This window comes from Scyliorhinus torazame, chromosome 6 (assembly GCF_047496885.1).
Source record: "Scyliorhinus torazame isolate Kashiwa2021f chromosome 6, sScyTor2.1, whole genome shotgun sequence".
Taxonomy (NCBI): Eukaryota; Metazoa; Chordata; class Chondrichthyes; order Carcharhiniformes; family Scyliorhinidae; genus Scyliorhinus; species Scyliorhinus torazame.
The window spans coordinates 281,086,558-281,109,423 of record NC_092712.1 but is presented as its reverse complement, the minus strand read 5'-3'; the positions used below and the strand labels follow the sequence as shown (position 1 = coordinate 281,109,423).

The following is a 22,866-nucleotide window of genomic DNA, read 5'->3' as shown; positions in this document are numbered from 1 at the left end:
GAAAGTCCATTGGCCAATTGTCGGTGAAAAATGGAGGGGGAGTTGTGGAAACCTTGCGGGAGGCATGTCCACGTATACTGCTGCCCTTGAAATGTGAACGTGAACTTGTATTGACAGGCCTTATCTAAGGGAATGGACCAGTAGCCATTGCTAATGTCCAGCACTGTAAAGTACTTTGCTTGTACTCCCTGTTTGAGCATGGTTTCGGGACTCGTGGCAACAGTGGGGGCTGCTAATGGGGTGACCTTGTTGAGCTCTCGGTAGTCAATGGTTAATCTCCATGAACCGTCTGGTTTCTTTACGGCCAAATAGGGGCATTGTTTGTTGAGGCTACGGGCCGAATTACTCCTTGATCTAGTAAGCTATTGATAACTTTTGAGATCTCACCCTCGGCTTGCTGTGGGAAACCTTATTGTTTCTGGGGCTTGGGATCGGGACCTGAAATTGTGACCATGCCTAGGATCTTCCCACAATCGTGTTTGTGTTGGGCGAAGGATGCTTTATGTTTTCTGAGGATCTCCCTAATTGTCTGGTCTGTACTAATTGTTTGCGGATCAAACCAATAGTCTCCTACTGAGCAAATCCTATGTTCGTAGTCCCCTACTGTAAGCGTAGCGGGGGCTCTCGCTGTTTTGGCCATTTTCCATACACATCTATTCACGGGTCAAAGGAAAGGTTGTGGGAGCTCATAAAGTCGATTCCTAGAATGTGCTCGGCTGTTTGGGGCAAGTCGACTCAAACAACGTGGTGTACGGTGCTTATGGTTCCTCTCTGAATATCTACGGGGGCTGTGATGTATCCCTGCTGCACATGTCCGGTAAATCCACTAAGGGTGATGGTGTCTATGGTGGGCCATTTGTCACGCTGGAACATTGTGGAGGAGTTTAAAGTGGTACGGGACCTTCCTGTGTCCCAAAGGAACTCTACTGGATGTCCCCGGCCTGTGACTTTGACTACTGGTCTGCCTGATTTGTCCCAGAGTGTGTCGCAGACCCAAGTTGGGGAGTCCTAACACCGCCAACCTGTGGTGTTGATTACTGCATTATCTTTCGGGCGCTAATGCTATGTATGGGCCTAACATTGTTCCGAGGTGGGGCATTCGATTGCTGGTGCCGCTGCTGGTTTGGGGGGTTTTGGCTGCATTCACGGGCGTAATGTCCCATGTGTCCACAATTATAGCAACCTCGTGGTGCCTGTGCTCTGGGGTGCTGTCCTTCATGTCTGCCCTCATTTACCCAAGCTGGGTCCTGATTAGTCCTGACTGGGTGCATATTCGTCTCTGCCTTTTCCTGGTCTGCCTTCCTATGTAGGGATTGTTCCCAAGCTCTGGGGAGTCGCTTTAAAACCCAAACTTCATTGTGTGTGGAGTCTGCGGGGTCATAATTCGCCCAAGCCTTTTGACCTGCTTCTGTGGCGTGGAAGACTAAAGTGCAGGCCCATTTAATTGTGCCGTCGTTATCTAAGTGTGCGCGGTTCAAATCCCCAAATATTGCTTTAAAATGGATCCAAAGGCGACCTGCAAATGCGGTCTGATGCTCTCCCTTCTTTTGCCTAGAACGGTTCAAACCTTCTACGGGGTCTTCCTTGTTGTACCCGATCGCATCTAAAATGGCTGTTTTCATCTCTTGTCGGGTTCCTCCTCCTACATTCTGGGGTTCTGGTAAAGCTGAGCTAACGGACGGGTCAAGGCCCATTACTATAAGTTTAACTTCCTCCGGTTCGACCAGATCGTACATAACCGTTTGCTGTTCGTACTCTCTCAAATAAATTATGTGGGTCTGCGGTGGATTCGAATGGATACATTTTGGCGCAGGCATCTCTCAATTGGGTGATGGTTAGTGGGGTGGTGTAAACGAAATCAGGCTCATCTCGATCCAAAAACTTGCGCTGTGTGGTGACTGGATTCATGGGGGTGTGTGCTGCCTGTGCAGTCGGTGGTGCGGGTGCTTTCCTTTTCGCGGCCTGGGGGGCTCTATTGTGATTTTCGGTATTCTCCACATATCTATGGGCGGTTTAATTTAGTTCTTGCCAATTGGGGCAATTCTCCTCATCTAAATCTTGTCCAAAGGTATCTCTAAATCAGTTTTGCACTGAAAGCAGTGACTGCAACTTCTCTATTTCTCATCTACATTTTGTGTGATCTACTGTGCTCTGTCTTTGTTCTGCAGTGGAGCTATGGAGCGCTCGTAAAGCTGCCTTTAAATCTGCGCATTGTCTTGTTAACTGTGCTATCTGCTGTTCTGTCTCTTCTCGTACCAAGACTGTGTTCTGTGTATCTTGGTAGGCTTTATCGTGCTGGGTCTGAAAGCTGCTAAGGTGAACTAAACAAGATTGGTGCGCCTGTTTGACATCAGCCATCTCTTTATCTTTAGTTGCCAACTGTTCCCGGAGTTGGTCATTAATCTTTTTACATTCACTATAGTTTCCCTCATTCTTCTCCTCTTTCTCAACTAGCTGTCTGCGGAGTGTCCTCACGACCTCCTCTGTGCCTCGCAACTGTGCCAAACAGGACACTATTGCCATCGGCTTACGAACTTTCGCTGCATTCTTCTTACTTACCTCGGTTAGGTTGACCCACTAGGTTTGTCCTATGCTTCCTGGACCTGACTCTTCATTTGAACAAAACTCGAACCAAAGGGGCAATCCTTTCCCCTTCAAATACTTTCTCAATTCCTCTTCCAATATGGGGCACAGCTCTGCTCTGTTGGTCACTGCGACCTCGGGTTCTTGCGGGTTCATTAGCGTTCCATCGCTTTTGTGGCCATTGCTACTATTATCTCTGTTTTCCTACCGTTAAGTTCTCTGTTTTCCTACCTCTAAGTTCTCTTTTGCTCTGCTTCTAACTTCTCTTTTCCTACCGTCAATTTGGGACAGAGGGAATAAGGCGGTGATTCAAACAGCGGGTATGGCCTAGGCTATTTTCCGGTTCACAATACTCCCGATAGTTTCACGCAAAATCTAACGAGTTTACCTTATATCCCTGTTAGTACGCATGCAAGTTAATACACACTTCCGAATCTTGGTGATTTGATCGATATGGGCCTTACACTTGTGGTTTCTTTCACTTTTCCTCAATTGGATTTCTAATGCAAAGTTTTGTTGGTTCTCTCGGAGTGACAAAATCTCTTCTAGGTCGAATCCCGTCAGATGTCGCCAATAATGTTGCCAGTCCCATCTGGGTCGCCAATAATGTTGCCCTTTTTAATGAGTGACATACTATCCCACCAGCGTCACCAATAATGTTGCCAATCGGCACTGGAGTCACCAATAATGTTGCCAAATTAACTAGATATGGCAGTTATTAATGATAATATTGCTTTGCAGAGTCGCCAGGTATCAAATGATACCACCACAAGGCTTTACCGGATATCGATCAAAGACCAAACAACCAGTTAGTCAGTTCAAGTTCAAAGATAGTTTACTTACACACAAGGATTACTTTGACATGCAACATAAAACACTACAAGTTAAACTACACCTAACAACTACAATAACCTATACTTAACTTTAGGGCAACCGGCTCTATGCAGATGGACAAGGCCTTTGTCCGGAACTTGTGTGGCTGGGTGGAAGAAGTGGCTCTGTTTCTGCTGGGCTCATCCGTCTGGTAGCGATCGTTGGTCTTGAACTTGTCTGTCTGGTCGTTATGCTGCACTTGGGTTGGCATAGGCCGGATCCAAGAGAGACCGAACACATGACTGTGTCTCTTTTTATCCCTCTGGGATTTCCCGCTCTTTGGGGCGGTCCTTAGCTTTGGACCCAATCATTTGACAGGCTTCAATCACGGCCTTCGATTTTGGCCAATAAAGGGGCGGATGTCTTGATGGCTGGGAGTGGCCTGAGCGGTCATTGAACTTGGCTGTTTGGGCTCCCTGAGTAAAGGGAGTGGCGCCGGTTAGTCTGCATCAGTATCGGTTACCTGAGTACAGTCCTTTTGTTCTGGGGAAATGGGCAATTAGAATGCAAATGGACGGGGGTTTCGATCACGTCTAGCTATCTAGGTTGCAAATAGACACACTTAGGGCTTGTGTGTGTGAGTCCTGAGTCTGAGTCCTTTGCAGGTGGCCATCTGAGATGGCTACAAATGTTTTTTTTTAAACTTTCACCTTTTGATATACATAGAACATACAATGCAGAAGGAGGCCATTCGGCCCATCGAGTCTGCACAGATCCACTTAAACCCTCACTTTCACCCTATCCCCCGAACCCAATAACCCCTCCAAACCTTGTTGGACACTGAGGGCAATTTAGCATGGCCAATCCACCTAATCTGCACGTCTTTGGACTGTGGGAGGAAACCGGAGCACCCGGAGGAAACCCACGCAGACACGGGGAGAATGTGCAGACTTCGCACAGACAATGACCCAGCGGGGAATCGAACCTGGGACCCTGGCATTGTGAAGCCACAGTGCTAACCACTATGCTACCATGCTGCCCCTTCCTTATTATTTAAGATGCTGCAACTGTTAATAAAATTGATTCCTTCTGTTGAGAATTTTAACACTTTGAAGGGCATTTTCCTGTTCCTGGTGGCCTCTATGATGTATTTTCCATTTTCTTTCACTGTAATCGATTTCCCAAAACTCAAAGTAAGACTCCTGTATTTTCTATGCTGGTCAAACTTTTGCAGACAATGGAAAATATATTTTGCAGACAATGGAAAGTCGCTGATATCCTACTTTTCCATAAATAAATTTAGTTTTGCAGGAAATTAATCAGATCAAGTTCAATCTTGCAAACACATAAGGGTGAGAAAATATTGCTCCAACAAGCCCATTCTCTCCACTTAGGTTGAGGAACATTAATAAGTTCCTTCTCAGGCTTCCAAAATAAAAATCAAATGATGCTATTGACATCTGCATGATTCCAATACTCTTTTTCAACTGAATCTACCTCTTGTAGAAGAGCTTCTCCTCCTCTCCCCCTTTGCCCAAAGCCTCACACACATTGTAGGTCCCAACCTAAAATCAGTAGCACAAGGGGAAATGTCACCTCCTTATCATCCTAATGATAAAAGCCCACATACAACTAGTAGATTTTCTAATTTTCAGTTCAAATACATTGGACACTCACATCAACATGGAACCAGGTCCCATGTGCCTCACAGATATCTGCAATCTCATTCAGTGGGTCAAACGCTCCCAGTACTGTAGTTCCTGCAGTGGCGATGACTATAAAAGGCAAAGCTCCCTATGGAGTAACCGCAAGAGAAAAAATATGTTAGCTGTGATGGCCCAAAGAGAAAATAAAGCCTTCAATTACACGGCACCTTATAATGGCCCTTAAATTCCACAGGATTCTGCATGGTGTCCCACCCTGGCTGTAGACAGGCACATATTAAGGTTACCAGGTTACACCAGGGTCTCCGCTATTGGCCTGGGAGTGCCACTGTTTTATGCCGACACCGTGCCATGAAGTATCGGAGAATTCTTCCAGAACTCCAGGGCCGATCTTTCTTCACAATGCTGCAAACCTTACTTTGAGGTGCATTGGTCCTTCATGTGCAGGCAAGTGCGCCAACAATGTCTGCACTGGTTTCAACGTATTCAGGCAGATGCTAGATGTAGGAAATTTAACTATCAAACTATTCTAAAGTAAAAGACAAGGTCAGGGTTTCAGATTGACGGGCAGACATCTCTGAATTGAACTTTCATATAAGGTGATGAATCATAGAAGCTGACAGTGCAGAAGGAGGCCATTCGGTCTACCATGTCTATACTCGCTCTTTGATGGGGTTATTCAATTAGTTGAGAAGGTCTTGGGATGCAATGATAGTGTCGCCACCTCGGAGCCAGACACTCTTGGGTCTAGTCCCACTTCAGGGCCATGGAAGGTGCACGGAAGATGGCCAAACCGGTTGATAATCAGCCTGTAAATCCTTCTAATATGCCTGATGGAAGGTGGCACAGAGTGATATAATTTCCCGGTCAGACATACTGCAGAAGGCAGCAGCAATGCTCTGCCAAGCATAATCATTTACCAGTCCATGGTTGCCACTTCCCTCTTAAGGCATGCTACAGTACCTAAAGGAGGAGGAGAATCTAATTAGTCCCACTCCGCTGCATTTTAAAAATCCCTGCATTTTGTTTCCTTTTAAAGAATCTTTTCTGATTCCCTTCTAAATGTTCTCACTGAATTTGCAAGCGGTACCCTTTCTGGCAATGCATTCAAGATCATAACAATTTGATACATAAAGAATAAATTCCAAATTTCTGCTGGGTTCCTGAAGACAGCTTTATCAAAAAGCTTGTTCACAGGGTGCATTTACAACAATAGTATCAGTGAAACGTGATTGCACCAATGTTAAATTGTGGCACAAGTACAAGGTTAATGCCTAATCTAATGTTCTGATTTACACTGCAACTGTGGGATGCTTCAGTCATCACACATGCACACTGTAAACTTCTATCCCTCCAAAAGAAAGAGTCAGCACTTTGCAATCGGTTAGTTCTCTGAGACACTCACTTCTTTCTTGGCTCTCTGGATTTCTTTCTCCAACTCTTCTGGTATCATCTTCCCTCTGAAAGAAGCAAAGAATACATTGTTCAGGCAATGGAAATGCCAGTGCGAAAAAGGGATTCACCTCGCAGCAACAACAACAAGTTGCATTTATACAACCACCGTGAACATTAAAAGATCTCATTGACGTCTCATGGGAGCACTATCAAACAAGATTTGACCCCAAGTGAGGTCTGGAAATGTTAAGCGGGTTTTAAGTAGAATTTTTAAGGAGAGAGTTTGAGGGGCAGAATGGTTCAAGAAGGGAATTCCAGAGCTTAAGGCCTTCGGCAATTGGAGGCACAGCCACCAATGATGAATCAAAGCAAATTGGGGGTGCACGAGAGACCATAACCAGAGAACAGAGACTCCTGGAGGGTTGTAGGGCTGATGGAGATTATAAGCATTCTCTTAATTTAATGCATGATGTTACACAACCTATATTTGTCTATGGATAAAAACAGATTTTTTGTTAAATACCAGCCATTTAGAAAATCTTGAATTCAGACACACCACCTCCCCAACGTAATTCCTCACTCATTAATAATACATGTAGGGTTGCTTTAATAAAATACTCGGGTATCTTTCACATGCTACTGTATATCAGTTGCGTGGTCTCTGCCATTTAGCTCAATTGGCAGGATGTGTGGTTCGTGATGTTGAGCAACACCAATAGTCGTACTGGCTGAGTTTATTCATGAAGGCCCCGCCTTCTCAACGTTGTCGCTCGCCTGAGGTGTTAGATCACCACCAGTCAGCTCTCTCTCAAAGGGGAGAGCAGTCTGCGGTCCTCTGGGACTGTGGCGACATTTACATTTTTATGACGTCCCAAATGGTGGTTGAGCTAATCCAACAAAATACGAGCAGCAATACCAAGCAATTAACAAAATGCAGATTTTGGTGGCGTACATATCCTATTTACACCTTTATTCCCATTGTTTGGCAATGTTTTTCTGTATTTGTGTGAGCTAACATTAGCAAGAGTTCCTCACTTTACTCTAAAAATATACCAGAACCCTAAGCTTAAAGCAAGTGTGCTTCTCTTTGTCTAAACGATTGAAAGCAAGAAAGAGGGGGAATAAGTGTGTATATTTGTATTTCCAAAGGTGGGGATTCAACAGGGGAGAGGTTTAATTGTGAGCAGTGTTAGCCTAAGGAGCTGGATTAATTTATCATATTAACATGTTCTTAATTTGACTTTAATACATGTCAATCGCCACTGTTTTAACTAAATCACCAGTGTGGCAAACTTTGAGAAATGATTGCTCTTTTGATGCATGGATGGTTGATTTGCAAATACTTTGCTTTAAATTTTGAATTCAAAGGTCAAAGATGAAAGGAGAGAATTTTTTTATTTTTTTTTTTAAAGAAAAAACAGAGGATGGGTTCCACTTTTTAGTTCTTTGTGAACCTATCGAATAAATTTTAACCACAAGTGTTAAGTTTCTTCTGTTTGTGAGCTGATGCCTAAGCTATTGCTCAGCCTGACAGTGCACTAAATTTGCTTCAAAAGGTTGGTCAGAGATGATAGGGGTTAAATAAGCAAAGCGCATTTCATTTCTCATGTGACCGACTTTCAGGCTTGCACACCTGTGCCAAGAGACTAAAACAAAGACCCAACAAGGAATACAGGAGACGTTGCTCCCGCCAGGCAATGAGGTCACCAAAATGTATTTGTGTCTATGAAATCATTAGTATCTGATGTGCATCAGCAGCTAGCATGTGCATAGATAGCAGCTCCAAAAATAGAATGGTAAAGTATTGGAGCTGAATAAGAGCTACCAAACTGTTCCATTTTATTTTTGTATAGTTTGAAGAGGAAAATTAAATGTACAATATTGATGTTTATTTTTATGTTAGAGCAAAAAGCAAAATGAAAGATATTCCAAAGGCATTCGAAAATAATGGTACGATCAAATTACACAACCAACGGAAAGTCAAGGAACCAAGCAGTTTTCACTACTCCGGATAGTGTTTGTCAATAGTATGTTAATGATATTGTTGGGATACGCAGGTGAAGGGCATTGTTTGATGAAGTACTTTGAGCACAAATAAATAGGGGACAGCTGGGACACTGAACAAAGTCAATAAGGGTGCTCAACAAAGAAAAGCTCATCATCTTCAACTTCACCAATTGCCTTGGATCCTGTGAACAGTTTTCTCTGCTGTGTTTTAATATTTTTTTTTGGGGGGGGGGGGAATTGCTTAAAAAGATTTGTAAATCACAGGCATTTGTATTTCAGCCAGTGTTAGAACAATCTTGAAAGTAGTGAGGTCAGCAGCCAAGAGAATGTGAGGTCCTGCAAGTGACATTTTTCAGAATGACTCAAAATATTGAAGGTAGCCATGATGTGGAGATGCCGGCGTTGGGCTGGGGTGAGCACAGTAAGAAGTCTTACAACACCAGGTTAAAGTCCAACAGGTTTGTTTTGAATCACTAGCTTTCGGAGCGCTGCTCCTCACCTGAGGAAGGAGCAGTGCTCCGAAAGCTAGTGACATCGAAACAAACCTGTTGGACTTTAACCTGGTGTTGTAAGACTTCTTACTGTGCTCAAAATATTGAAGGCAGTAACTTCAATAATTTATCTTGGACATGATTTTTTTTTCAAGTGTTCCAACCCATGGTGCTTTGGTAACTTTTTGTACAGCAGTATTAGATAAATATAGTCCTAGAACTCCCCTGCCCTGCTTCGATGAAGTGTGATGAAATCTTTTAAATTCATCTGAGAGAACAAATGGGGCCTTTGTTTAACATTTCCTTTGTTACATGGAAATGTCAACCTGGACTGTTCACTCAAATTTCTGGAGTGGTGCTTGATGTAGAAGCAACTTTGATGTAGAAATTAGAATGTGTCATGGCTTACACTTAAATATGGACACGCCTGAGCGAACATAAAGCCTCTTTCATTTGGTGAAAACACATGCGGCGGGATTCTCCTTTTCTGAGACTAAGTGTTGATGCCGGGGCAGGATTCACGGACTGCCACAACAGCAAAACTGGCGCTGCACCTGGATATGTTCAACGACTATGGAGGGGCTAGCACCAGCGCCGCGTTGAACATAATCGATTCCAATAAGAAACGGTGTGGGATTCGCCGGGTCCGTGATTGACCCTTGGGAGGCTGACAAGCTGCAGCCACATAGACATATTACACCCCCCACACACACACACCGTCCCAGCCAACAAGATGGCACTGGTTGCGCTGAAGCGTGCCCATCCTGCTGATGGGCATTTAGGGGGGTGCCCTGGGGAGGGGGGTGCCCTGGGGAGTGGGGCATTTGACCTGTTGCCTCACGTACGCAGCTGCATGTCTGCCTTGCAGACCGCAGCAATGGTGCTCCGTGCCCGACCACCCCGATCCCAGAGTCCACCTCCTGGTCAACCCCCGCTACTCCCTCGGCCCCGACAGAAGCCTCTCTCAACCGCAACCCCCCCCCACACACACACACACACACACACCCCCGGCCAGCGCCATGACTGTCAGAAAACTATGGCGATGTTAGACACTTTCTATACACCCTCTCTCTCCCTCAGCGTCCAAGGCGCCTGTTTCACACTTTTTAAAAGCACAAGTGAACCTCGGGAATTCTCCCAAGTGGAGGCAGAGCATCGCAGAGGCCCTGGGGAATACCGGGTCAGGCCCACTAATGATATGTTAATGGCATTTACTGTGCGTGTGTTCTGGAATGCACTGATGCTGCTGTCGAGGCGCTGGAGAATTGCGATTTTGTGTGAGACCGGCACCCGCCACGATTTCTCCGCCCAATCACGTTTTCCAATTGTGCCGTCAGGTGACGGAGAATCTCACCCATGGTAAATGCAATGTATTGGGGAGGAACAGGAGTCTTTAGACCTATGGTTCCCAAGGTTCTCCACTAGCGTGGGCTTTCCTCCCCTCATGTCTGGATCTAATGGAGACTGTCCAGAGATAGAGATAGTAACAGAGATTGAATGTGATGGTTGGTCAATAATTCCATTATTGTTTTAACTTGCAACTACCAAGTATCAAATCGCTACGATAAACTTCTTATAAGAAGAAAACTGAATGGAACACCCAGCATTGACATCCCAACAAATTCAAAAGAAGTGGACTTTGGTCTTCTTTCTTCCACTAATTCCTGTTTTAAGACTAAACCGGAAGCAACAGAGTCACACTTCATTTCCAAATGTGACAAGAGTAAATTTTTTTATGAAGCATATTGGCATGCAATGTTTGAACGAATGCATTTCTGATGTTAGGTGTTCCCATGTTTAATTTGGAAACTCATTAGCACAAATTGGCCTTATTGATAACGAGTGGGCCAAGAATGCCAGGTGACAATAACTGTCACTTGCCCAGTCATTCTACATTCTGACGAACCAGTAACTTTCCCTACCTTTTGTCAGCTTTCACCATGTAGACATTGCGGGTGCCGATTCCAAGGAAGGCAGCAGCTTTCTTCACAGAGTAGTGGCACTATGGACAAAAGGGGCCGCATAAATAACTTTGATCAGCATGGACTACATCACATTGCTTCATGTTTCATTTTGTGAAGCTACAACTGAATGACTTAGGCAATTTTTTTCTTTCTTTTTATTGGAAAAAAATGTTTTGTCCGACAGATTGAAAAAACACAATAAAGTTTTTGTGCAATTTTTTTAAATAGTGCTGAAAATGGGAAGAACATGCTGTTGTCATGATCCTGTGCATTTGTAATGTTCCTCATCCTCAACTTATTTTGGATCCTACACAAATGGGCTTATTAATCGCAAATATGCAGTCAATAACAGCATTGCGCACTGGCTCAAGAAGCAAGCTTGGTTTTGTTTTGTGTAGCAAGGTTGGATGCAGGGGGAGAGCACGGTGACAAGGTCATGGAAAAACTCTCACAGTGTCTTTCTCTTAACAAATTCTTTCCCAGGATCGCAGAACTGTGGAACTCCTTATCTCCCTCTGCCTTTCTGAACTCCCACCGTTAAAGTCTAATTGTCACCAAACAATACTTCTCTGTTTATCTTGTGTTCTACCCTCCTCTTTGCAACCTTGGTGACACCAAGGCCATGGAAACAGTACAGAAGTGATTCACTTAGATGATACCAAGGGATGAGAGGTTTTGGTTATGAGGAGTGACGAGAAAAAATAGAACAGAGGTTAACAGAAGGTCCAGTATAACTGTTCAAAATCATGTCATTTTCATAAGGAAAATTGGGAACTACAACTATTGCCATTGGTTGCTGAGTTGGCAAAAACGGGGCATACATTTATAATATAGCAAAAAGAATGAAGGGAGAGATTAGAAGATTGTTTTTTTCTTTTATGCAAAGTGCTATTGAGAGACGGAATGCATTACCAGAAATAATGGTGGATGCAGAATATATATTAGCTTTTAAAAGGCAAGAGGATAAACGTCTGCAGAAACAACATTTAAAAAGGCACATATGAAAAATGCCAGAAGAGAGTCAGCAGTGAGGTACAAAATGGGGTACAAAGGAAGTGGAATTGAGGCTCCAATCCGATTAATCATGATCTTAATGAATGGCGAAAAAGACTCAAGGGGTTGAATGGCCTACTCCCGCTGCTAATTTGTATGTTTGAATATTCACGACGGGCCGAATGGCCTGCAACTGAGTTGTAAAATTCTCTAAAGGGTATACTTTTGGGGCCTTGGTCCTTTCTAAGTTTCTTAATAAAAGTGTATTATTCTCCTATTTCCTTTATATATATGGGCCAACTCCTTTCACTGAGCGGCAAGGTTATCATGGTATTTGTGAATGGTTGATTGTCATCCTCCTATTGAAGATTAAACAAATTTCCTCTGCTGTTGTCAGGCACCGTACCACTTCCATATTGATTCCTGTCTTTTTCTTTCCCTTTGTGCTGGGAGGGTTTCCAGCCATATGAGTTCGTCAATAAGATTTTTAAGGGTATCATATGATATGGAGAAAAAGCAGATAAATTGATCAGCCATGATTTTATTGAATGCTGCAGCAAGCTGGGAGGGCCAAACAGTCTGCTCTTGCTCCTAGTACTGATCTGCCTTCTGCCCCCCCCCACCTCCCCACCCCAAATATAACTTAAACACATTCTCCACTCTGGTGCACTTAGTCCAATAAACTGCAGTAAGTGCCTCCAATCTTCCTGGAACACTGAAGCCAACAGAAGCCATCAAGACCGTTTAGGTCACTATTGGTATGAACCACCTACCTCCTCAGATGTGAACATCGCCAAAGCGGGTGAACCTGAAAGTCCGAGCTCTTTTAACTCCGGACAGCACTTGTACCGGGCTAGATTTACAGCATACATGTTGGAAACAGAGCCTCCTGTTTAGGATCGAGAACATGCAAAATCATTAAGTGGAAAGTTATATGTTGGCAAAGTAAGCACTGTTTCTATCAGGGCAACAGTGACTGGTAAACAGCTCAGGGAGCTTCTGTCATCCTGGGCTTGTAATCAGTCAGAGTCTATAAAGGACCACAGGCATCTCTCCCTATTAGAGGGAAATAATTGGTTATGTAACGTGAGGTGTGTCATTCCACATCAAGTACCGGGCAAGGCTAAGGAGGCAGACATCGATGGACTACGACAGCTGGTATGGGGATTAAACCCATATCATTAGCATCATTCTGCACCAAACTCTAACCACGTACCCAACTGAGCTAACTCTTACTTTTCTTCAGCTCACCAATGATTATACGTCAGAATTTTTAAAAGTGAAATTCTTGACCAAGTTTCAGTATTTTGCTCCTATCCTCTGGTCCTTTTTTTCCTATTTTCACTTGCATTTTTTTCCCCCCAACTAAATCTGATGCAATTTTAGTTTGTCTGACCTTCATATCAACCTTGGCTTTGGGAGTAGGTTTTTTTAGAGACATATTTATTGGTTAGAAACGAGCTCTAAAAAGGTTAACAAATGCCCAGTGAATGCGGTTGATGCAACTATCTTGAATATATTTTTAAAAGCACCTTCAATCCCTAAAATGCTGTTAATGAGAAGTAAAATCGTCTTTCCAGCGTAAAGCCATAGAATGAATATATTTTTCCTTGCTATTTAATGACAGTCTTATTGTTTCCCTTCCCGTACCTAGTATTTTTTTCCGGGAATAGGTCGCTAGCCAATTGCCAGAGGCATATAGCTTTGACAGGGGGGCTACTCCACACCAAGCCTGGCTGACCAGGAGTCTCTTCTATTCTTACCACCTGCCAGTAGCATGTGTTGGCAGGATTATGGCCACATTATGGCCACACCTTCCTTGGCCATCATGTCCTGGGTGGGACCCGAACCCAGAACTTCTTTTACAGAGGCTACCCATTGCATCATAAGTCCTCCGTAACGGTCTGTGGTATTCACTATATTTATCAATAACCTAGATAATGCAATGGAGAGCCATATATCTATGTTATCCACTGACACAGATTGCTGGTAGGTTGTGTAGAAGGGAGTATAAAATTACAAAGCAACATTAATAGATAAAGCAAGTGGGCAAAACTGTCGGGGATCGATTTCAACTAAAATATTCCAGCTTGGATCAAAAAGGATCGATCTGTGTATTTTGTAAATGGTAAAAAGTCAGGAATAGCAAAGGCGTAAAGAGTTGTAGGGATGTACAGGTCACTAAAATATAGCAGATAAAGACAATAATAAAAATCAAATTGGCTAATGGTCCAAAAAGTCTTTATAACTTGACGGCTAGAATATAAAAATGAGGAAGTTTTGCTACAGTTGTACAAAACCCTGGTTAGACCGCAACTAGATGTACATTTCTGGAGTGTAAATTCACCAGAATGTCACAATGGCTCCTAGGCATGAGGAATGATTACATAAACTAGGAGGTGAAAAATTTTGAAAAGAGTTGGTAGGCTGCATAGAAAGAAACATTTTCAGTGTCCGGACCAGGAAACATAACCTCAAAATCAGTAATAGAAACAGAAGGTGGGATTTCCCGGCCGTTCTCACCGGAGGGATTTTCCAATCCCACCAACTGTGAGACTCTGCTGCGGGTTCCCCAGTGGTGGAGGGTGTAAACAATGGGAAACCGGGCATGACCGGAGAATACGGCCACCGGCTAATGGATCCCACCTCCACCACTACAAAACATGCCCCGGGGCTGGGGGTGGAAATCCCACCCAGATAACGCTGGAACTACTCAGCAGGTCAGGCAGCATCTGTGGAGAAAGGAACAGGGGTGACTTTTCAGATTTCTATTTTAGAGGCTGAAGACATTGGTGGTGGCCTTTGAAAGGTTTTGAATGATTTAGGTTAATTAATTCAGTGGGGTTGAAATAATGAAATGATTTGTTGCTTACCAGGGCTGAAGATGCCATCTCCTTCTGTCCAGCCTATTAGTGCCCTCATCTTCCTCAGGACAACTTCCTCCATGAGTACAAAGACAGGTGCAACCTCATACGTGTAGCTGCAGTGGAGAAAACGGATAACACGATAAAACAGAGCAGTAAAAGGGAGAAAGGCTTAGGAACTTTCATGACCTCAGGACATCCCAAAGCACTTTACGGCTAATTAATTACTTTTGTCGTAACATAGGAAGAGTGAGACTGTATTTTATCAGCTGTTTCAAATATAAACCGATGGAACCAGACTGAATTCTACTCACGTTCTACAGCAACAAGAAAGGGAAAAATAAACCACCTGTGATGCTGATTCATCACTAACAGAAAGGCAATGCTACTTGCCAGATTGCAACATTTCCAGATGAATTGATTTCAATTCCAACCACTGTAGCCCCTCTCACAGATTGCAAGCTGCAAGCTCAAAAATTAAGATCACGGAAGTGGGAAGGTGTAAATCTGGTATTTTACGCACTGTCATCCCTGTGATAGATGGGCACATGAGTGGAACAGGGGTAACTTTAAACATCCACGTATAAATATAGATATGTGTATAGAAGGAGATCTACCAAATGATTAAACACCACAACCAAGGTGTTTTATCACCCAACTCAGTTCCGATGGAAGTCACATTCCCGAAACTTTTCTCCACTCAGATGCTGCCTGACCTGCTGAGTATTTCCAGCACTTTTTGATTTTACTTCATTTAAACTAAGGGCAGGTGAAAAGAACGCAAGCTTTAAATACATTCTGCGAAAAAAAACTTTTTCCTGAAGACTGAGCAATGACCAAGTGCTCGTTGACTCAGCTCAATCGAACAACAACTTCGGTGAGGAAGCTTGCTTGGTTCTGGTGCTGCATTGAATCCCTGGTGAGTTTGATATTATTTGCTTGTTGTGGAATGTTCTGGGCCCAGTACTTCCCAGGTCTCCTCACTATAAAACCAAAACACCCATAAGCATGGAGGAGCACTCAGTGTCTTCCCCCATCTACCATTATCTCCATTAGCCTGGAAACACCCGCATGAGGCCCTTAATGTGGGTTGCAGTGACGACTACTTGATGAGCTGGAAGACTGGAACCCATTCTCCTAGGCATGATGGGTTTCAACCTAAACTCTTGTTATGCAACACAGGTCGCAGGAGGTTGTGCAATAACTCACAGACCAAGACATCAGGGTAGACAACCTGGATGGGACACCTTGGGCAGGATTTTCCAGCCAACACATGGCATGTGTTCTGATAGCAGAGGTGGTTCGCCATTGGCCGTTGGCGGGGTCTTCTGGTCCCGCCAAGGTCTAAGGCGCTTTGTGCAGCTTGCCCCACCATCGGGGAACCCACCACAGAGGGGTCACTTTCAACAGGCTCGGAAACCCCCCACCAGCGAGAGGGACAGAAAATCCAGTCCCTCGTTGCTGAAGACATTCAGTCAGGATGAGTAGGGAATCCTGTCTTTACCACACAGCACAAACTCTACACTTTACAACCGCAAACCAAATCCATGCATCCTTAATTTCCAGCTCACTCACCCTTCTAGGATATATGTCAGCTCATGAAAAATAATGATATTCATATGTCATCCAACTGTCCTGTCTTTGGTTATGTTTTATTCTTTCACAGATACCCCACGCGGGTATCTTTGATAAGATCAATATTTGCTGCCCATCCCTAATCGTCTTTGAGAAGATGGTTGGTGAGCCACCTTCTTGAACCGCTACAGTCCATGTGGTGTAGGTACACCCACAGTGCTGTTAGGAAGTTCCAGATTAGTGAAGAATTGGCAATGTAGTTCCAAGTCAGGATGGTATGTGGCTTGGAGGGGACTTTGCAGATGGTGGTGTTCCCTTGCATCTGCTGCCCCATCCTGCTAGGTGGTAGAGGTCACAGGTTTGGAAGGTGCTGTCGAAAGGGCCTCATTGAGTTGCTGCTGGGCTTTGGAATATGTTTGTATACGGTATACACTGCTGCCACTGTGCGTTTAAGGTTCAAGGTAGTGGATGGGGTGCCAATCAAGTGGGCTGCTTTGACCTGAACAGTGTCGAGCTTCTTGATGAGCTACATTCATCCAGGCAAGTGGAGAATATTTCATCAGACTACTGACTCTTGCCTTTTAAATGTTGTTTGGAAAGCCAGGAAATGAATTACATGCCACAGAATTCCCAACCTCTGACCAGCTCTTGTAAACACAGATTTACGAACAAGAGATCTCCCCCATTGGTGCATCATCCAATCGGGCTTTTTGGGGTTTCACTAAGAAGTTATTTAAAGTTCCAATTTGCAAAAGGGCTGACCTATTATTAGTTGCTTGTAAATGTAGACTACAGTACTCAAGTGGAACTGGAAACTCCAATGCTGTTGATATGGGTCAACTCTATTTTGGAAAGCATTCCAGTCAGAAGACAAAAATATATTTGCTAATCTTGGACACAGGATACAGAGTACACACCATAAACCTATAAATATTGGCTCTCAAAATTCCAAATGTCCATGCAAGAATTACACAGCTAAGTATAAGTGTCACAGCTTGCATATGAAATAATAATAATAATCTTTATTGTCACAAGTAGGCTTACATTAACACTGCAATGAAGTTACTATGAAAAGTCCCTAGTCGCCAAATTCCGGCGCCTGTTTGGATACACAGAGGGAGAATTCAGAATGTCCAAATTACCTAATAGCACGCCTTTCGGGACTTGTGGGAGGAAACCGGAGCACCCGGAGGAAACCCACGCAGACACGGGGAGAACATGCAGACTCCGCTCAGGCAGTGACCCAAGCTGGGAATCGAACCTGGGACCCTGGCACTGTGAAGCCATAGTGCTAACTACTATGCTACCGTATTTTATGGCCCAGCATTATACTTGGTACTTACTGACCAGTATTACAGTTGGTACTTACTGGTGAGTAATACATTTGAACTTTGCACACTCTCTTCAATTAACTGTAGGGCAGCATGGTAGCACAATAGTTGCCACAGTTGCTTTACAGCTCCAGGGTCCCAGGTTCGATTCCTGACTTGGGTCACTGTTAGTGCGGAGTCTGCACGTTCTCCCGTGTCTGCGTGGGTTTCCTCCGGGTGCTCCGGTTTCCTCCCACAGTCCAAAGATGTGCAGGTTAGGTGGATTGGCCATGCTAAATTGCCCTTAGTGTCCAAAAAAAGGGTAGATCGGGTTACTAGGATAGGGTGGAGATGTGGGCTTAGATAGGGTGATCTTTCCATGGGCCGGTGCAAACTCGATGGGCCGAATGGCCTCCTTCTGCACTGTAAATTCTATGATCTTTGAACTCAAGGCATGTTTTTAAGTCCTACATTGTTTTATCTTTCTTTCTGACTTACAAGGCACAATTTTAACCTCAGTTGCCAAATGGGAAACCCAGGGGACCAGGTAGAATGATGATTTTACACCCTACCCAATGGGGGACAATTTTAACCTATCCTGCCAGGAACTGTCAGCATTGGGTGCAATGTTGGTTTTACACTGTCCAATTTCAAGCCCATTGAAGTTAACAGAATAAGAATATTGGGCAAGTTATAAAATCAGTGCTCTATCAAATCTGGCCACTTTCACACCCAACGAGTTAGGTTAATATTGCTCCCAGTGAGTTTGCATAATGAGCAGAAAGTAAAAGAAAACTTCCCAGTGCTGTGACATTTCCTGATATAAAATATCTGGATGCACAAAACAATTTCTGGATTTTAGAGGATTCATATTTATTTTCTCCTGCAAGGCTGATGTTGAATATCCTCTCCCAATTTCCTGGGGAAGAGCTCCCAGTGGTTGCATTGCAGTGTCTGGAACGTGGCCCCATCCTTGGCCGTGTGAACCTAGGTAATTGGTTAATGTTTGAAGACCTGGCTTGCCACAGCGTTGTAGAGCACCAGTGTTTTACCACACATCCTGTGCTGCATATTGCACCCATGGCCCCAGTTCATCGAGTCCCCAATCCCAGCTCAGGAAGTTGCTGAGCAGAGAGCAGATTGCTCTCCAAGGAGAGGAGAGGTTAGCAGATTGCCCAACACAATCCAATCCTTGTGCTCAAGCTAACTATCAGCTCAAGAGGAGCCTGGAAGGCAAAACAGATATGAGCTTCCCATACTCTAGTTGTTGCTGGGCTATTTCGGGAAAGCAGAAACCAAAGAGGAGGAAAAGTATAACAGGGAGGAAGAAAAAGAGAAGCACGTTCAATACTTACTACCTAAAAAAGAACTACACAATAGAAGCATTAAACAAACTACTCACATGCTGGGATTGAGAGCTTCAGTGATAAAGCGGGCAACGAGAGAATAATGATCCATCCCACCATATAGCTGATTATAGAATCTTGGATGTCCTATGAAAAACAAAATGAAAATGCTGCTCATGCATTTGTGCTCATTGTTTCTAACCTCTGTTCACTGCTGATGATAATCTGAGGAAGAGCAGGTTACTTCAAATAATACCTCTAACATTGTGCCCGGGAAACATTGGAGAACCCATGCTGAGCTCTCTTGAAGTAGCATTGCTGTCAAGCTGTGGCAACGTCATACAGACAGAAGGAAAGTCATTTTCATGACATTACCTCGAGTATTGTGGCTGAGCGAGAGAGAGATTAATTTAAAACATAGACACTATAGCATTCAGAGAAAATTACAGACGTGTGGGTGGGATTATCCGCTCCCCCAGCCACGTGGTTCTCGGCGGCCCGCCGTTCGCTGGCAACGGGATTCTACCTTCCCGATGTTTGTCAATGGGGTGTCCCATTGAAACTACCCCATGCCGCCGCGAAACCCGCGGGCGGGATCGCGCTGCAGGCGGGAAATGTGAAACGCAAAACTGGAGAATTCCGGCAAAGGTATTTTATTACAACGATTACTTTCAGGTACTTTAGGCACTATTATTTTGTATTATACGTGTGAATTTTCTGAAAGCTTTGGTTTATCCAGAATTGTATCTGAACTAAAAATGGGTGCAGGTTGTTGCTAGGAGCAGTTACTATTATCAAATAAGACCTTAGAAACATATGAATTTAATCCTGAAAACATTCTGAGACAGCTTACATAAATAGTACCCAATAGCCTTGTGGGCTTAATCAGTTTCTTGCAAATTTTTTAATTTTTCATATCTTTATTATGTCACAGATTTTGGACCAGGTTTCTGCAGAGTCGTGGAGACGCCACCGACTTCTAAAGATTGCAACGGAACCCAGATCCAGAAGTCCCAACCCCATTTCAGACAGATACCATTTTTGCCAGTGCCAAGACTGGCCCGGTAGTACCACCACAGGCCGAGCTGGATGGGTCCTAAAGTATATAGCTGCTAGACTAGGACTGCAGTAAGTGGTGAGGGAACCAACGAGAGGGAAAAACATACTTGACCCAAGTGTTGGGTACTCTGCTAGCTACAGATGAACCAACACGTTTGCGAATGGTACAACGCAGTTTTATTTCAAATATCTATTTACACCGGTAAACTGTTTACTGAGGTTCGATCATGACCCTTGATTCTGTGGACCTATTCCTAATTCTATCTTGTAGTGGCACTCAGCACATGGTGGATGTCTGAGTGGCTTGTAATGAGCTCTGTGCCCTGAGCCGTCTCCTGCTCGAGTGCCCAGGAAGTGTCGTGTTCCCTGTTTTGTACTCTTGTATGCTCTTGCCTGTGATTGGCTGTCGTGTTGTGTGTGTGTTGATTGGTCCGTTGATCTGTCCATCAGTATGTATGTATGTATGTGCTATGATGTTTACCTGAATATCATGACACTCATCCTCACCAATCTGCCTGCTGCGGATGCATCTGTCCATGACAGTATCGGTAGAAGTGACCACTGCACAGTCCTTATGGAGACAAAATTCCATCTTCAGATTGAAGATACTCTCCATCGTGTCATATGGCATTACCGCCCGTGCTAGATGGAATAGACTTCGAATATATCTCGCAACTCAAGACTGGGCATCCATGAGGCGCTGTGGGCCATCCGCAGCAGCAGAATTGTCCTCAACCACATTCTGTAACCTCATGACCCGGCATATTCACCACTCTATCATTACCACCAACTCAGGGGATTAATCCTGGTTTAATGAAGAGTGCAGGAGAGCATGCCAGGAGCAACACCAGGCATACCAAAAAATGAGCTGTCAAACTGGTGAAGCTACAACACTTGTGCTAAATGTGTGCTAAATAGCAAGTAATAGACAGAGCTAAGTGATTCCACAACTAACACATCAGATCGCAGCTCTGTAGTCCTGCCACATCCAGCCGTGAATGGTGGTGGGCAGTTAAGCAACTCACTGGAGGAGGAGGCTCCACAAATATCCCCATCCTCAATGATGGAGGGGCCCAGCACATATGTGCTAAAGATAAGACTGAGGCGTTCGCAACAATCTTCGGCCAGAAGTGCCGAGTGGATGATCCATCTCGGTCTCCTCCAGAGGTCTCCAGCATCACAGATGTCAGTCTTCAGTCAATACGATTCAATCCACATGGTATCAGGAAACGGCTGAAAGCACTGGATTCTGCAAACGCTATTGGCCCCAGCAATATCCCGGCAATAGTACTGAAGACTTGTGCTCCCTATCTTGCCACACCCCTAGCCAAGACGTTCCAATACAACTACAACACTAGCATCTACCCGGCAATGTGGAAAATTGCCCAGGTGTGTCCTGCACACAAGGAACAGGATAAATCCAACCCAGCCAATTACCACTCTATCAGTCTACTCTCCATCATCAGCAAAGTGATGGAAGGAGTCATCAACGGTGCTATCAAGCGGCACTTACCCGGCAATAACCTGCTCACGGACGCTCAGTTTAGGATCCGCCAGGGAACTCAACTCCTGACCTCAATACAGCCTTGGTTCAAACATGAACAAAAGTGCTGAATGCCAGAGGTGAGGTGAGAGTGACTGCCCTTGACATCAAAGCAACATTTGACCGAGTATGGCATCACGGAGCCCTAGCTAAACTGGAGTCATGTGGGAATCAGTGGGAAAACTCTCCGCTGGTTCCAAAGGAAGATTGTTGTAGTGGTTGGAGGTCAATTATTTCAGCTCCAGGACATCACTGCAGGAGTTCCTCAGGGTAGTGTCCTAGGATCAACCATCTTAGCTGCTTCATCAATGATCTGCCTTCCATCATAAGGTCAGAAGTGGGGATGTTCGCAGATGACTGCACAACGTTCAGCTCTATTCATGACTCCTTAGATAATGAAATAGGCCATGTCCAAATGCAGAAAGTCCTGGACAATATCCAGGCTTAGGCTGACAAGTGGCAAGTTACATTCGCGCCACACAAGTGTCAGGCAATGACCATCTCCTACAAGAGAGAATCTAACCATCGCCCCTTGATATTCATGGCATTACCATTGCTGAATCCCCCACGATCAACATCCAATCAGAAACGGAACTGGACAAGCCATATTAATACTGTGGTTACTAGGGTAGGTCAAAGGCTAGGGGTCTTATGGCGATTAAGTCACCTCCTGACCCCCCCAAAGCCTGCCCACCATCTACAAGGCACAAGTCAGGAGTGTAATGGAATACTCTCCACTTGCCTGGATGAGTGCAGCTCCAACAACACTCAAGAAGCTCGACACCAACCTGGACAAAGCAGCCCGCTTGATTGTTCCTCCTTCCACAAACATTCAAAGCCTCCACCACCGATGAACAGTACCATCTACAAGATGCGCTGCAGTAACTCACCAAGGTTCCTTAGACAGCACCTTCCAAACCCATGACCACTACCATCTAGAAGGACAAGAGCAGCAGATACCTGGGAACCCCACCGCCTGGAGGTTCCCCTCCAAGTCACTCACCACCCTGTCCTGGAAATATATCGCCATTCCTTCACTGTGGCTGGGGCAACATCCTGGAACTCCCTCCCTAACAGCACAGTGGGTGTACCTACACCTCAAGGACTGCAGCGGTACAAGAAAGCAACTCACCAGCATCTTCTGAAGGGCAACTAGGGATGAGCAATAAATGCTGGCCTAGCCAGCGATGCCCACATCCCGTAAATGAATTTGTTTTAAAGAAGGAGAAAGGAGGCAGGGCATGACTCACACATGAGTG

General features: G+C 44.5%; 1 protein-coding gene across 4 annotated transcripts in view; it reads right to left on the bottom strand.

The window, feature by feature from the left end:
* The window catches only part of LOC140425463 (acidic amino acid decarboxylase GADL1-like), a 148,065-nt gene that overhangs the window by 67,571 nt on the left and 57,628 nt on the right, over window positions 1–22,866 (bottom strand). For all 4 annotated transcript variants that reach the window (XM_072509759.1, XM_072509761.1, XM_072509762.1 and 1 more), the window contains 6 exons: window positions 19,062–19,152; window positions 14,784–14,890; window positions 12,684–12,799; window positions 10,876–10,955; window positions 6,466–6,520; window positions 5,074–5,190 (listed from right to left, as the gene is read on the bottom strand). In XM_072509759.1, the coding sequence (XP_072365860.1) occupies window positions 5,074–5,190; window positions 6,466–6,520; window positions 10,876–10,955; window positions 12,684–12,799; window positions 14,784–14,890; window positions 19,062–19,152 (566 nt within the window). The remainder of the gene's footprint in view (window positions 1–5,073; window positions 5,191–6,465; window positions 6,521–10,875; window positions 10,956–12,683; window positions 12,800–14,783; window positions 14,891–19,061; window positions 19,153–22,866) is intronic.